Source organism: Schizophyllum commune (assembly GCF_000143185.2).
Source record: "Schizophyllum commune H4-8 unplaced genomic scaffold SCHCOscaffold_11, whole genome shotgun sequence".
Lineage (NCBI taxonomy): Eukaryota > Fungi > Basidiomycota > Agaricomycetes > Agaricales > Schizophyllaceae > Schizophyllum > Schizophyllum commune.
In genome coordinates this window covers 1,634,772-1,648,479 of record NW_026089548.1, presented here as the reverse complement: position 1 = coordinate 1,648,479, position 13,708 = coordinate 1,634,772, and the positions used below count along the sequence as shown (strand labels likewise).

At 57.4% G+C, this 13,708-nt stretch overlaps 6 protein-coding genes across 6 annotated transcripts; 4 read left to right on the top strand and 2 right to left on the bottom strand.

Annotated features, from left to right (window-relative positions):
• Positions 1 to 103: 103 nt before the first annotated feature.
• Positions 104 to 1,490, bottom strand: SCHCODRAFT_02639525 (vacuole protein). Its single transcript, XM_050346088.1, has 3 exons — positions 517 to 1,490; positions 348 to 453; positions 104 to 293 (listed from the first exon to the last, which is right to left on the bottom strand). The coding sequence occupies exons 1-3, from the start codon at positions 1,156 to 1,158 to the stop codon at positions 208 to 210; spliced, it is 834 nt and encodes a 277-aa protein (XP_050198304.1). The 5' UTR covers positions 1,159 to 1,490; the 3' UTR covers positions 104 to 207.
• A 79-nt stretch (positions 1,491 to 1,569) lies between these two features.
• On the top strand, positions 1,570 to 3,918 carry SCHCODRAFT_02639521 (uncharacterized protein). The gene is made up of 4 exons (XM_003028435.2): positions 1,570 to 1,980; positions 2,030 to 2,172; positions 2,220 to 3,400; positions 3,450 to 3,918. Exons 1-4 carry the CDS (start codon positions 1,865 to 1,867, stop codon positions 3,801 to 3,803), a joined length of 1,794 nt encoding a protein of 597 aa, XP_003028481.1. The 5' UTR covers positions 1,570 to 1,864; the 3' UTR covers positions 3,804 to 3,918.
• A 576-nt stretch (positions 3,919 to 4,494) lies between these two features.
• SCHCODRAFT_02514146 (glycoside hydrolase family 3 protein) lies at positions 4,495 to 8,610 on the top strand (the record flags this gene model as incomplete). Its single annotated transcript, XM_050343310.1, has 19 exons — positions 4,495 to 4,705; positions 4,762 to 4,827; positions 4,877 to 5,049; positions 5,102 to 5,264; positions 5,322 to 5,434; positions 5,486 to 5,557; positions 5,614 to 5,681; positions 5,731 to 5,810; positions 5,937 to 6,058; positions 6,158 to 6,449; positions 6,503 to 7,197; positions 7,253 to 7,364; positions 7,416 to 7,531; positions 7,590 to 7,711; positions 7,761 to 7,815; positions 7,867 to 7,877; positions 7,930 to 8,065; positions 8,120 to 8,233; positions 8,476 to 8,610. 19 exons carry the CDS (start codon positions 4,495 to 4,497, stop codon positions 8,608 to 8,610), a joined length of 2,856 nt encoding a protein of 951 aa, XP_050198303.1.
• A 22-nt stretch (positions 8,611 to 8,632) lies between these two features.
• Positions 8,633 to 9,317, bottom strand: SCHCODRAFT_02553572 (uncharacterized protein). Its single transcript, XM_003028141.2, has 2 exons — positions 9,006 to 9,317; positions 8,633 to 8,953 (listed from the first exon to the last, which is right to left on the bottom strand). Exons 1-2 carry the CDS (start codon positions 9,288 to 9,290, stop codon positions 8,726 to 8,728), a joined length of 513 nt encoding a protein of 170 aa, XP_003028187.1. The 5' UTR covers positions 9,291 to 9,317; the 3' UTR covers positions 8,633 to 8,725.
• Positions 9,318 to 9,361: 44 nt separating this feature from the next.
• On the top strand, positions 9,362 to 11,712 carry SCHCODRAFT_02639516 (uncharacterized protein). The gene is made up of 7 exons (XM_003028433.2): positions 9,362 to 9,598; positions 9,649 to 9,930; positions 9,988 to 10,496; positions 10,551 to 10,720; positions 10,961 to 11,176; positions 11,232 to 11,297; positions 11,356 to 11,712. The coding sequence occupies exons 1-7, from the start codon at positions 9,552 to 9,554 to the stop codon at positions 11,548 to 11,550; spliced, it is 1,485 nt and encodes a 494-aa protein (XP_003028479.2). The 5' UTR covers positions 9,362 to 9,551; the 3' UTR covers positions 11,551 to 11,712.
• A 29-nt stretch (positions 11,713 to 11,741) lies between these two features.
• SCHCODRAFT_02553565 (uncharacterized protein) lies at positions 11,742 to 13,659 on the top strand. The gene is made up of 3 exons (XM_050343693.1): positions 11,742 to 11,818; positions 11,871 to 13,217; positions 13,274 to 13,659. Exons 2-3 carry the CDS (start codon positions 11,903 to 11,905, stop codon positions 13,312 to 13,314), a joined length of 1,356 nt encoding a protein of 451 aa, XP_050198302.1. The 5' UTR covers positions 11,742 to 11,818; positions 11,871 to 11,902; the 3' UTR covers positions 13,315 to 13,659.
• The last annotated feature ends 49 nt before the right edge of the window (positions 13,660 to 13,708 follow it).

The window sequence follows — 13,708 nt, the reverse complement described above, 5'->3', positions numbered from 1 at the left end:
AACAACACCTTCCCAATTAAGGTTCACTTGAACCCAGTCGTTGCCAACACAGGCTGTCAAGACGGTGCGCTGGCAGGCCCAAAGCGTGTGTGCGTTCCTCCGAAGATCCATTGCATCTATGCCGCATTATAATGATACATGTATGGCTGCAGGACGCCCGTGGTGCGCCTCCGGATGGTATATGTCAAAGCAAGCACGACCATGCTATCACAAGGCCCCATGCAACATCTCGAATGCCTCATGCAAGTATACAATCCCGAAGAGAAGGAAGAGCACCGCACCGCCAAGCGTGACTGCGCGGGAAGTCAGTACGTGGACATGGGTAAAGGAAGCGCGACGATACGCACTGTGCTTGACGGAGATTTTGGTCGAGATCCAGCGCCCTCCGATGACCGCGAGGGCCGTGCAGCAGCTGTGGCCCAGTACGGTGCCTGCGGTTACTACATACACGTTCTAGGGAAGGGAAGGGAGGGGAAGGGGTTAGCGAACGTTCGCGCGAGGTGCGGTGGGACGCACATGTGCTGCGCCGAGCGCCACGGTGGCGATCTGGCTGCGGTCGCCCCACTCGCCGAGGAAGGTGAGGATGAAGGCCTGCACGAAGACAGGGCCACAGAAGAGGGAGAAGAAGTTGCGCAGGCCCTCAGCGACGCTCGTCTTCGCCTTCGAGCGCGCGTGCGTGGGGGTTGCTGGCGACTCCGCTGCGTGCCCGGCCTCCATCTCCTCGAGCGGGATGACATGCCCGCGCGGGTCCTTCGCGCCCGTGCCGTCGTACTCGGCCGTGTCCTCCTCAATCTCCTCCTCCGCCTCGCGCATCTCCTCGCGGATCTTGTCGTTGCCGCCCTTCATGTTCTTCGCCTCCATGAGCATCTTCGCGCCGAAGACGAAGAAGAGGATTGCGGCGGCGAACTGGGTGTAGTGCTTCGGGAGGAGGGTGGGGAGGATATGCCCGAGCGCCGCGGAGAGGAGGGACATGACGAAGAGCGAGCCGAAGGCGCCCAGGAAGACCGTCATTCGCGGGTGTCGCATGGCGAGGATGGCAGCGATGAGGAACGTCTTGTCGCCGATCTCTGAGAAGATGATCATCATGAAGGACTGGAAGAGGGCTTTGGGGTTGCCCTCGTCGGGGTCGTGGGCCTGGAGGCGTTCGTACGTGTCCATGGTTGCGGATCCTGGTCTACGGAGCTCGACGTGCTACTTCTTGCGACGTTCGACACGTCGCGAGGTGAGAGAAGAGGGGAGAATGAGTGGGAGGTGCTGAGAACGATGGCGGGCTATGAAGACATGCAGTGAACTTTTGATGTGAACGCGGATGAATTTGCTGCGGCGCGGGGACCACGCTCGATTCCGGTGCTCTGGGTTTCAAGACTTCCGGATTGGTACAAAGTCGAGGGTTCGGATCCCGAGCTGTGGATGATCTCTCTCGTGTGCAGGGAAACCCGACACAGGGAAGGGAAGATGGTCTTGGGTCGTTGAAGGTGGCGGCTTCGAACGACGAAGTAGGTTGTCGAGGAAGGGAGTGACCCGTGACTGTGACGATTGTTCCCCGTAAGCGCCATCGGGCCGGCGCCTACGCTTACCTCCTCCTCCATTCGTCCAGCGAGGTCTTCGGGACAGGATACACTTGCCTCCCTACCTTTGCGCTTCCTAGCTTTCCATTGGCTCACCTCCACCGATCTCTAATTCCGGGCGCATTCCCACGCAAAATTGAGCCTCGGCCTCAAATCCCCTGCCAAGCGGAGCGTTCACCGCACCCGGCCGCCTCGAGCAAGCACCGCAGTCGCGTTGAATCGCGCCTAGCAACCACCTCAAACGTATACGAACGATGACCGCCGTGCGACATCCTCTCTAGACATCCCCCCTCGCCATGGCGCCCTCTGACGAACTCACGACAACAATCTCCGACGCGTTGGGATCCCTTCCCTTGTTGAACAAGGCCTCCTTTCTGCTGGACACAGCGCTGGCTCTAATTGAGGCAGGAAAGTGCGTGGACCAGACCCTATGGCAAGGCGTGTCCTGATCACTGGCGCAGATATGGCCCGCAGGTCGAACACTACCTGGAAGTATACCTCAGGACACCGAATCTGCCAAAGGCAGACGTAGCGCGCGCACTCCTTGCGAGGGGGAATGCGCGAAAGGTGCAAGGGGAACGTTTGCTCGCACAGGCCGAAGCAGGTGCGTGCACCTAACATGCTCCACTAACCGCACTCACATACCCCCAGACTTCCAGGCCGTTCTCAAGGCCGATCCCTCCAACCGCGAAATACACCAGCACCTCCGCCGCGAACGCGTCATCCACTTCAAGTCCGAGCCCGCCTCGCAGCGCGCGCCAGCCGAGATCTGGGAGCGCATCGCGATGCATACCCCGCGGTACCACCTGCGCACCTGGCTCTACGTGTCCTCCTTCCACCGCGACATCGCGTCCCGCATCATCTTCCGCACGCTTGACCTGTACTTCGGCGAGGACGTGGAGGCGACGAACCGCGGGCTCGATATCTTCGACCGCGCAAAGGCCGACCCGGTGTTCGCTAGCCGCGTGAAGTCTCTCCGCCTTCACTGGGCGTATGAGGAGGGCGACATGATGGATCTCATGGCGCGCATCTTCCGGTCCGCGCTGACAGAGTTCAAGGCGCTGCGCGACTTTGAATGGATCGGCTACCCCGAAATGCGGGACGACATGGTCAAGGTCGTTCTCGCCGCGCACCCGAACCTGCATGCCCTGGGGCTCATCGGGTGGCACTTTGACGCTGAGGGCGTCTCGCGCTTCCGTCACCTACGCAAGTTTACCCTACGCGCCGAAGACGATGACGGGTTCGCGGACATGGGCGAGGTCCGAACTGTGCTTGACGAGAACGCGGACACGCTGAGACACCTCATCCTCGGAGCCTACCTCGCGCGACATCACTCCTGGGATAATGCATTCCAGTCCGTTACCGTCGGCCACCTCACCCACCTCGACCTCGTTGACACGCGTATTTCGCACTTCGTGCTCACCCGCATCACGCACGCGCAAGGGCTCGTAAGCCTGACTCTCCATGGCACCCTGGAGGAGCCGGCGGCCGCTGCAATCGTCTTTGGTAGCGACCATGCCATTGGCGGGAACCACTCTATTCTACCTCACCTCCAAGCATTCCGATTCGTCCTCGTAGGGCACGAGGAGGAAGCTGCGCTCTATCAAGCGGTCGTCAAGTTCTTGTCCGGAAGGACGCTTCTCAGAAGACTCGACCTGGGCAGCTGCCCATCCGAGATGGTGCTTGGATTACTACCTGAACTCACCAATTTGCGCGTCCTCGGCATTCGTATCGCCAACCTGACCAAGCTGGCCGTACGGTCACTAGTCACGTCGTTGCCTGTCTACATGACCGCAATGACTTTGTACTGCGCCGTCTCTGATGCACCTATGGTACGTTGTCTCTTCAAGCACCGCATCTATCATACTGATCATCTTACAGAGCGATTACGCCCCCGAGTTCGCACGCTTCGCCAACCTCTCCTTCCTCCACTTCCGCTGCGGCTCCAAACAACGTCCTCAAGAAAACATTATGTCCGAGAAGGAGCACCAGGTGCGCACCGAGGTTTGGAACGCTCGCGCCCGCGCCGTCGCGCTCTCTGTCAAGTCCCTCGACTTCATCGGCTGGCACGGGGAGCACTACGTGATCGTGCGCGGCGCGGAGACGGAGCTGCGGGAGCTGCCGTCGCGGCGGCGGCTGGACTGCGGGAAGGGCGTGGACCTGGGGAGCGAGGACGCGATATGGCTGGAGCGCAAGGACGTTCCTATAGACTATGAGCAGCCTGGTATCGTGTGATGCCTTTGCTATCGTTTGCTATCTGTCAAGCTATGTAGATACTATGTGTCGCTCTTGTATATACTCTCATCTCTGTACTGCTATATGGATTATAAGCTTCCGAGACTGCGACAGATATCCATGTCTCGATGTGGCGTGCGAGAAGGTTTGTACCTTCTGGGCAGAGAGGCGTGCCGTCGGCTTCGTCTTCTCCCAATCGCTCGGCGCTCAAAATTGAATATCATGGGCAGTGTTCGAGGTCATCCTTCCGAACAGCTGCAAGGTATACATCCAGGAAGTTCCGATGTACAGCCGGCCCGCTAATCGTTGACGGCATCATGTGGCTTGCGCGTCAATGCCGATCTTCTTTACTATCGGTGAATATCCCTTCGGTCATTCTGAGGCTGAAGAATCAACTTGAATTCAGACGTTATAGTGTCTATGCGCTTGCTACACGCTGAACGCTCCAGCCCATCCTCAACTCAAACCGTGACGATGTGACATTGCCTTGCCATTCTTCCCAATATGGCAGCCCTTCATCGTCGCTTCCTCCCATGATGATCAACGAGGCCCTTTATCGCATTCTGATAGTCCGAAACCCACATAAAGATGTCAGGCACTTCCACACGGTCAGCTGAGATTGTGAGAAAGGATATAAACGTCGCGTCGCTTCCCGACGTCTTCGAGGTTTGCTCTTCCCTGCCGGACCACCATGCTGGGACGGCTTCTGGCAGCGTGCATCTTCGTGCGCGCGAGCGTCAGCGCTCTTCAGTACAGCTACACCTCTACTGCTTTCGACTCGTCGGCTTGTGCGACTCCGGACAATGTGCTCGAATGCGGGGACAGGGAAGTTATGCAGCGCCGGGCGGATCGCGACGCGTTTCTCGACGCGTTGATAGCTGACATGAGCGTCGAGGAGCTCTGTGCGTCTTCAGTCCTGTCCTACGTGTCGTCGTACTGACATATGCGCAACAACTAGCTCACCAGCTCCATCTCATGTTCTCTGACAATGTCATTGGGCCCAAGTCTGAACTCGAACTATATGGTCAGTTTCTCGTAGCATACGCGACGATCCCTTTCACAAGCCATCTTAGACTCCGCCCTTGCACCGTACCCGAACTACACCTTCGGCTCGATACACGACTTCTACCCCACGGACAAGGCGCAGTACAACGAACTTCAAGCCCTCAATCTGAACCGCAGCGCGAAGTCCATTCCGTTCATGCAGCTTGCAGAGTGCCTTCACGGCGTCGGTAGCTTCAAGCAGGTGAGTGTTGTGTCCATATGCGCGCCTCCGAAGTCCTCATCAGGTGTTGTAGAGCATGTTCCCAGTCCCGCTCGCGATGGCTGCGTCGTGGGACCCAGATGCTGTATACTCCGTGGGTCGAGCGATTGGGAAGGAGGCACGGTCGGTCGGGATACACGCGTGCCTTGCGCCTGTTCTCGACCTTGGGAAGGAGCCGCGTTGGGGGCGTACGCAAGGTGAGCCTGTCGTCTTTGCGGGCCATACGTATACTGAGTTTCATGTCTGATCGGTAGAGGCGTGGGGCGAAGACCATGTACTCACTTCGCACATGGGCGTCGCTTTCGCTGGCGGACTGTCGAAGAACGGCTCGTGGTCGGACCCTGATGCTGTCGTTCCCGTAGTGAAGGTCAATCCCTCTCGCGAGCTTCAACCTTCACACTACTGATAGTTTATTCAGCACTTCGCTGCACACGGCTCGCCTCGAGGTGGCATTAATGCTGCGCCCTTCATGGGCCGTGGTCTACGTCAGGTTCGTTAGCAGCTCCATAGACATGTATTCCGAAGTCTGACCGTCCGGTATCCCAGGTCATGCAAGAGATGTTCGTCCCCTTCAAGGCTGCTTTCGACCTCGGAGGCGCCCACGGCGTTATGATGTGCGTCGCGCGATTGATGCCCGTGGTATGCTTTGACGATAGCTCGTAGGGCCTACCACGAGCTCGACGAAATACCAGCTCATGTACATCCCATGCTTTACGCCGCATTAGAAGAATGGGGCTTCAACGGTAGACATTCTGCTTCCACGTTCCCTTATTCGACCTGACCATGACTATCCAGGTTTTGTTATAGCTGATGACACTGGTTCGGATCGAGGCTGTAATTGGTTGACGACTAACTAAACGCGCACGCAGGAATGGCTATGCTCTACAAGCGGCACACCGTCACGACGTCCGACGCGGATACTATGCAGCAGTATCTCAACGCCGGAGGCATGATCCAGTACTACGATTTCTCCCTAGCGACTTGGCGGTGGGTGATGCATTTCTTCTGCTTGTCGCCTATACTGATGAATTCTCAGCAACGTGAGCGAATCCAACAGTACGTCGAGTTACTGATTCTAGCCTCGATGCAGACCCTCATCGACCTCGTCTCCAACGGTACCCTTCCTCTATCCGTCCTTCAAGAGCGCGTGAAGCGCGTGCTGGGCGTCAAGTACGACCTCGGGCTTTTCGACAATCCATACGTCCCCGACGACATCAATGCAACGGCTTTGGTCGAGGATCACATTCCGCTGACGCTGGAAATGGCGCAAAAATCGCTTGTCTTGCTAGAGAACAAGAACGAGACGTTACCGTTAGATATCAAGGGTTCTGGGATCAAGAAGATTGCACTCGTGGGACCGTTCGCGGATACGTTGAACTACGGTAACTGTATTCTGCTTAGCCTCCCCTTGCTCATGCTGATAATCGTGATATAGGCGGCTACTCCGGCCCATGGGGCATGAACCCCAACGACCGCGGTATCACCCTTCGCGAAGGCATTCTCTCCTACCTCAACGACTCCGTCGAGCTTGTTACCACCTGGGGCGCCGAATCCTGGCTCTATCACGCCCAGTACTCCATCCCTGCCTACGCATACACGGACCTTACCGGTACCGCCGGCGGCCTCACTGCGTCCTACTATGCTGATCCAGACGCGAACTTCAGCGAAGCCACACCTGCGTTTACCCACTCACCTCAGACGCCCAATCGCGACTGGGGCCTGTACCCCCCTCTCGGCCTGTCCTCCAACAACTTCAGCGTCGTTTGGGAGGGCTCCCTGACCGTGCCTACTCTCGGCGTCCCCTCCGTCTCCGGCTGGCTCGGCGCGGCCGTTTCGCCCAACATCTCCGCGGAGGTCTACATCGACGGCGTGTCCATTGCCTCCTCCCCCGCCACGCCCGCTGGTAGCACCCTCAGCAACATCGAGAGCTACGTCTGGGTGCAGCAGAACGCGACGATCGCGCCGGCTGGCGGGGCGGAGTTCACTTTCGAAAGCGAAAGGACGTATGCGGTGAGAGTGGAGCTGAGGGTGTGGAATCTGGCGCAGAAGATCGAGAATGTGAACAGCGTGAATGCGCACATCGAGCTATGGTGGAATTTGGCGGGAAAGGAAGGCGATGGAGTGCAGCAGGTGAGTTGGCCCTCTGTTAGATTCCTTTGAGGGCTAGCACTGACCGGACCTGCAGGCGGTACAAGCTGCTGAAGGGGCTGACCTGGTTGTGCTAGCTGTCGGCGCGAACTGGAACAGCGACGGGGAGAGCGGAGACCGGGCAACGTTGGGCCTTTCGCCGAACCAGAGTGAGTGATATTCTGGTGTTTGTCTGGATAAAATATTAACGATGCCTTCAGCCGCACTCGCCGATGCCATGTTCGACCTCGGGATCCCGGTGGTGATAGTCCTGCAAGGCGGCCGTCCCTTTGCTATCCCGGAGTACTACGACAAGTCGGCCGCCGTGGTCAATGCTGTGAGTAACGTCTAACATGGATGACCTTTCAATCGATCGCTCATATGCATGAGGGCAGTTCTTCCCCGGTCAGTCGGGTGGCCAGGCCATCGCCGATGCGCTGTTTGGGACCGTCACTCCCGGCGGACGGGTGCCCATCAGCGTGCCATATAATGACCAGCAGCTCCCGGTCTACTACAAGTGAGAGCGTTCGGAGGAGAGGGAGGCCTGATAACTGATCTGAACGCAGCGACAAGTACACAGCGCGCGCGAAGAACTACACGGACGTCTATTCGTACGCAAAGGTAAGGACGGTGGTTTGAATCATCCTAACCTTGCTCACACGATACCTTCAGTATCCTTTCGGGTAAGGTTACGCCACTGTCTCACAACTTCCCCTTGACGCTGACTTCCCGCAGGTACGGCCTGTCCTACACAACTTTCACGCGGTCGAACTTCAACGCGACGTCCGCCACTTTCTCCTCGGGGGACACCATCACCTTCCACGTCGACGTGACGAACACTGGCAAGTACCCCGGTAGTGAAGTGGTGCAGGTATGCACGTAACGGTCTTATTGAGACACGCCGCTCAAGTGCCACATTCACTAGGTCTACCTTCTCGTCCGCCGCTCGACCATCGTTCGTCCGCAGAAGCAACTTGTTGCCTTCGCGCGAGTGTATCTGGACGTGGGAGAGACGCGCACGGTGGAGATGCAGCTAGAGGTGAGTAACGTTATAAGTCAACTGCCATTTCGGATTGACGCTACGGCCTTGCGTATGTGGGCGTGTGTGGGCGTTTATCGGCATTTGCCGACCATCCCGCATAAGGAAGGCTTTGCCGTAACGATGAAGGAGGCGGCTGCACTTCTGCAGCATGGACCTGGGGGCAGGCAGGCGGTCCTCAATTTTCCTTTCGATCAGAGGTCACTTCTGGTAATGCTTCTTGGTGCTGATACCGAACACAGGTGGACCGCTACCTTCCCATCGTCGACCGGACGTGGAAGTGGGTCCTGGAGGAGGGTGATTACACCTTCGCGCTTTTGGACCATGGTGGGTACGACGCTGACACATCGACGAACATTACCATTGCTTGCGTTTGAGGGTAGAGGCCATGAAGCACAATTAGAGGGGAGACTTGCCGCAGACGATGCGCTGCAGAGGGAATACGATGATATATTACACAAGAGATCCTGGACCTCGATGGGAGTGCAGGAATCACATCCACCTTTGCTTGAACCGTTGCCATTTCACCCTCCACTCCAACTTGATCACGTCCCAATTCCTCGCCCGCCATTCGTCGGTATAAGCGTCCAAACGCTCCCCCTCCTGCAATACCCAATGCCGATAGAACTCAGATAGCGCATCCTCCTTGTCCAATGTTGGAGCATCCGCGGGAAGAGCAGCGAGTATCTGCTGCCGTGCGGCCTCGAACCGCAAGTTGCTCTGTGGATCGACATGAGCATTCTCCTTCCCCGCACACGACTCGATCACGCACGTCCAGCCAGAAATTGTGGTTGAAGCTATCCAAGTCTTGCCTCGCCAGCTTCCACTGCAAGTCGTAGTTTGTCCTCAACCTCGTCGGGTCCTCATCGAACTCGTGCAGGGAGTACGGGTGGGTTGCGCGCTGGGTCGAAGGAGGTGCGTCGGAGTAAATGACGGGGCGGAGATTGGATATGGGGTGTGGGGGTCCAATCTTGTTCGCTCGACATTGTGTAGTGTGCAGTGAGCGATGGATGCGGGGAGCCCCAGCCCCAGCCCTGGCGGCGGTGGCGAGCGACATGACCGTCGGAGGCAAGGAACGGGAGACAGCGGGCCGGTGTGGCGCTTGAGATTTGAACGCGCATCTCCGACGCGATCTTGTCCTCGACCCTCATCATCTCACCAATTCCCTTTCGCATCTGCAACCATATCCCAGGCCCCTCTGACTTGGTACTTGTTGCTCAGGCTAGGCCGCGAAGGCCAGATTCCGCCTCGTCCTGCTGCGCAGTGCGAACCGCTCTACGGGCATCCGATACACAACTTCCCCCTGCTTTAGCCTACAATGTCTGCTACGACCATATTCGAACATGCTTCCATCTTATGCATAAGGTGCGTAGCTCTATGCTCAACCATAGTGATCACAAGCTGACTTCCAGTAGAGGGGGATTCTTCCTTGGGTGCCGCAGATACCTCCTTCATAGTCTATACGCCGATCTGCAAGACCTATCCCTACCTTCTGTTCCGGCTACTGATGCAGCGCCAAAGTCCCCCGAGATCGAGCTGGAGTCACTTCCCATGCCGTCCGGCGCGCCAGCGCAGCAGTCGACGCGATCGACGCTGCACTCGACAGTGTCGCGCAACATCTTCGCGCTATGCTTCTCCGAGACGTGCACGATGTTCTTCCTTCTCATGTTTCAAGGGCTGAGCATATTCCAACCAAGGTAAGTATCGACCTTTCTACCGCATCTTTGTCTTCCACTCAATGTTTGCTCCCTCAGCGTCCGACTCCTACAATGGCAGATCTCCCTCGCGCTCCTGCTCACGACCATTATCCTCATTATCCCATCCTCAATAAGTCTCGTCCTCTCCGTCGGTGCCACCACCCGTGACGCGTCGCCCTCGCGCATCTGCGGTCCCCGCCTCCTTCTCAACCTCATCCCCGTAATCCTCTACCTCTTCGCGCTCTCCTATATCCCCCTTCCCGCCGCCCTCGCCTCGTCCGGCTTCTCTGCCTCGGTCCTCGCGCGCCTTGTCGTCCTCGGCACTACCATCCTCGGCCTACTCTCGGGCTTTGGAGCCATCAGCACGGCGTGGCCGTACCTACCTTTCGTCAGCAGGAAGAAGAGCCTGCCGACAGAGCAGGATCTACGGCAGGCGGAGCATAGCTTGGATCGCATACGGGCGGATTTGGCGACGCTGAATGGCGAAATCACGAGAACGTCGGCCAGCTCGACAGATGGATCGTGGATATCGAGGGTAGCGACGAACTTTAGGGGTGGGGATGGAAGTGAGTCAAGAGGGTTGGATATTCGAGGACTGCATGGGCTAACCGTGCTTGCAGGAGCACAAGAGCTGAAGGGTCTTCGTGCTCTCGAGGCGGAGATGAGCCGCAACTACGATGACCTGACGCGGCGCTTTCACGAGCACGCGTACAGGCGCACGTTCCGTGGGCGAGTTGCTGCCGTGGTTGGGCGCCTATTTGCGGTATACTGTGTGGTGCGGGTAGTCAGCGTAAGTGTTGTTTGGTGTGTCTGTCTAAGCTTCCCGTGCATTCTTCGGCCTCCTTCTCATGGGTGCTCTGCCCCAGTGCGGGACATGGACACTTGTGGCCGTTGCTTTGGCCTTGGCTTTGTTCCGAATTAGGAAGGTCTTGTCGAGAGCTTCTCCCGCTATCGCCTTGGGGATGTGCTTGCGGTCATCTTTCAGGCAGATGAATCACGAGTGTCGATAACTTACTAACCAAATGTCCAGTCTGCCGTTCACCTCCTCTTTCCGAGCAATGCTGGATACAATACGACGACGTCAGACCTGCTTACGGACCTCCTTGCGTACTCGCTTTCTATCGTGTCGCGGGAAGAGGTGATAGCGCGAGATGATGTTGCACTTATTTCGAGGCAAATCAGTCTAGCTCTGGTCGGCGTGATCATCTTGACGAGTTTGAGGCTGGTGCTTCGCGGAGTGACGAGGGTGAGTAAACCCGCTCTACGAGCTCTTCCCCTCGCGTATACTAACTCGGCACCAGGCTCTGCAAGTAACAAGTCGAAACTTGGGCGCGTCGCTCATGCTGCTGATGCTCGCTGAGCTCATGGTACGCACAGACTCCGCGCTCTTACAACAGTCCATTGACCGACATCCTTCCTCACCAGGGCATCTACCTACTCTCCACCATCGTACAACTGCGAACCTCCTTCCCGCCAGGAAACGCGGAGGCCAATCTCTTCTCGACAATCCCAGCGTACGAGGTCTTTGGCCCTCTGTTCGACTTGTCCTTCTTGGCATCGACAGCTGCATCTGTCTTTGTGCGCTGGACGGCAGATAAGGTGGATGTGTTGGGGAGGTGACCGCGATAAGGTTACGTCGGAGAGATTATTGGACTGGGCAGGAGGTGGCTGGGTAGTTTCTGTACAATCCCCTGCGCTATGGACGCTCTTCAGACAGTCGATAATCGCTTGAACGCCTAAAGCATTTCGGAAATTGCCGCTCATCTCGAGCATGTGATTGTGACAAACGGTCGTGACTCACCATCACAAGCCTGTCCCGAACGTTCATGGTCGGATCTCCGCTGAAGGACTCCGTGTCTAGCTTTCGCTTAGTGGAACAACTGTCAATGTGACTGCATTCCATCCTCCGTCCTTCTGTACTGCGACTGAATGCACATCAGTAACATCCGCCACCTCGACGCCACTCGACCCAATGGCAACGATAGCCCCGTCAACGCGTGCCAGGACTCGAACCATTGCCAACACGTTCTCTGCGGAACTATGGTCGACACTACCGGTAGACATCCTGCGTGAAATCATCCACGAGATAGCCATCAACTACCCTGTAGCCGCTGGCCACCTCCGACGCGTATGCAGCGAGTTCAACCGATGGATTCTGCCTGTGATTTTGAAGCACGTCGTTCTCGAGACTTCCAGTGATGCGATGCGCTACGCCAGGACGATACATGGGTGGGAGGATGAGCCAACGAAGGTCGACGACAACCCTTGGGCCGTGCCGCTCATCAAATCGCTTGTAAAGCCCAGGCGCAATCGATTTCCGCGGTCGGTAATGTGCGCACAGTCCCTTGCCCTCGTCACCCCAACGCAGCTCCCGTCCGTCGAGAATGCTCTTTCCGGCGTTGACACTCTGGCTGACATCCATTCCCTCGCGATATCTTACGGAAATCTGGGCGCACATCGGTTCTGGCTCGTCAGCAAGCGCGTGCGCCCGCGGCGTATCATGCTGCTACACCACGGGGACCCAGTATACATCGATATGCGGGACGAGCTGTTCTCCGAAGTCACGCATCTCTACGCCAATAATCCCAATTACCTGACAATATGGGACGGCTATCGCCTGAGAGACTATTCCCGCGGAAGGCGCATCCGCTCAGAATGTCTGCGATATATCGCAATCCATACCAAGCTGGAGACTATGACTGAGGCTCAGCGGAGAGATGTGGCGGACGGTTTACGATGGATATTGGAGGTGTACCCTGACATCGAACATCTCGTCCTGACGGTGTTACCGAATCCACAAAACCGACCTCAGGATACTCTTCGCCGTGTCCTTCCACCTGTGCCCCTTCACGAGAGATTCGACGGAGAACAGGCGGAGAGACGCATTGCTGCGGCACTGCAGCCTACAACGTACTGGGACGCGGTCTTCCCGGAGTTGTCAGCTGACACCCGCCGGACGGAATCGCGCAAAGACCTGCACCGTGACCCGCGCTTCACGCCACTGCTATTCCCCTTCGACGCGCGGCGCGAATGGACGGCGGAGATGGACGTCTGGAGACACGCGGAGCTCTGGAAACGTGCAGGGTCTGGAGAGTTGGCGGAGACAGAGTTTCAGAACCTCTGCGACGAGCTTGCCAAAGCGTGGAACGGCTACCCTTCTCAGACGGCCCCACTGATCATTTCTCCGACACCATCCGCCACTACTACTGGGGGACCCTGGCTTACAGACGCCACTAAAGATAAGAAAATGTTGCGTGGGCGAAATGCTACAGCAACCCCTGCTATCAGTAAGTGTGTCTCCCTTTTAGTCTCCTCCAGCTCGCTGAATCGCCTCCTCTCTTAGCCTGGACCCCCGTCGAAGCACCCTGGGCATTGCAACACTGAGTCCTACGGCATCGTTCGGGTACGGGCGTGCAGGTGTAAAGCAGGTTTTGTATAATTGAATGTGAAATCATGGGCCTAAGCGACGGCCGACTGCGTCGAGGCTCTGTCCCCTCTCGTACGGCAAGCCCGTTCCCCGCTTAGCTTCCACCCCATATCCAGAATGACGGGCTCCGTCGCGCGCGCTGTCGGGTGCTGTACAGCTCCTCATGTGCAGGGTCTACGCCGTCGCGGCGGAACCGTGACATGGCACCGCCCAATCGTCGCCCTGATACCCGGGTTTCTTCCCCTGACATTCAATGAATATGCAACTTCTTCTTAAGGAAGACCGTTTCCGTTCTGCGTCCTTCTAGTCTCGCGGAAACCTTATGATGACAGGCGTGCATTGCGTCTTCAG

Bases quoted from the DNA above. Each gene is read 5' to 3' on its own strand.
- SCHCODRAFT_02639525 (XM_050346088.1), bottom strand. From the start codon at position 1,158: ATGGACACGTACGAACGCCTCCAGGCCCACGACCCCGACGAGGGCAAC. The intron at 454-516 runs GTGCGTCCCACC...TCCCTTCCCTAG, and splicing joins TGGCGCTCGGCGCAGCACAT to AACGTGTATGTAGTAACCGC. The intron at 294-347 runs GTGCGTATCGTC...CTTCCCGCGCAG, and splicing joins CAAAATCTCCGTCAAGCACA to TCACGCTTGGCGGTGCGGTG.
- SCHCODRAFT_02639521 (XM_003028435.2), top strand. From the start codon at position 1,865: ATGGCGCCCTCTGACGAACTCACGACAACAATCTCCGACGCGTTGGGA. The intron at 1,981-2,029 runs GTGCGTGGACCA...TCACTGGCGCAG, and splicing joins GCTCTAATTGAGGCAGGAAA to ATATGGCCCGCAGGTCGAAC. The intron at 3,401-3,449 runs GTACGTTGTCTC...ATCATCTTACAG, and splicing joins CCGTCTCTGATGCACCTATG to AGCGATTACGCCCCCGAGTT.
- SCHCODRAFT_02553572 (XM_003028141.2), bottom strand. From the start codon at position 9,290: ATGTCGCTCGCCACCGCCGCCAGGGCTGGGGCTGGGGCTCCCCGCATC. The intron at 8,954-9,005 runs GTGCGTGATCGA...GTCGATCCACAG, and splicing joins ACCACAATTTCTGGCTGGAC to AGCAACTTGCGGTTCGAGGC.
- SCHCODRAFT_02639516 (XM_003028433.2), top strand. From the start codon at position 9,552: ATGTCTGCTACGACCATATTCGAACATGCTTCCATCTTATGCATAAG. The intron at 10,497-10,550 runs GTGAGTCAAGAG...CCGTGCTTGCAG, and splicing joins CTTTAGGGGTGGGGATGGAA to GAGCACAAGAGCTGAAGGGT. The intron at 11,177-11,231 runs GTGAGTAAACCC...ACTCGGCACCAG, and splicing joins TGCTTCGCGGAGTGACGAGG to GCTCTGCAAGTAACAAGTCG.
- SCHCODRAFT_02553565 (XM_050343693.1), top strand. From the start codon at position 11,903: ATGGCAACGATAGCCCCGTCAACGCGTGCCAGGACTCGAACCATTGCC. The intron at 13,218-13,273 runs GTAAGTGTGTCT...CTCCTCTCTTAG, and splicing joins TACAGCAACCCCTGCTATCA to CCTGGACCCCCGTCGAAGCA.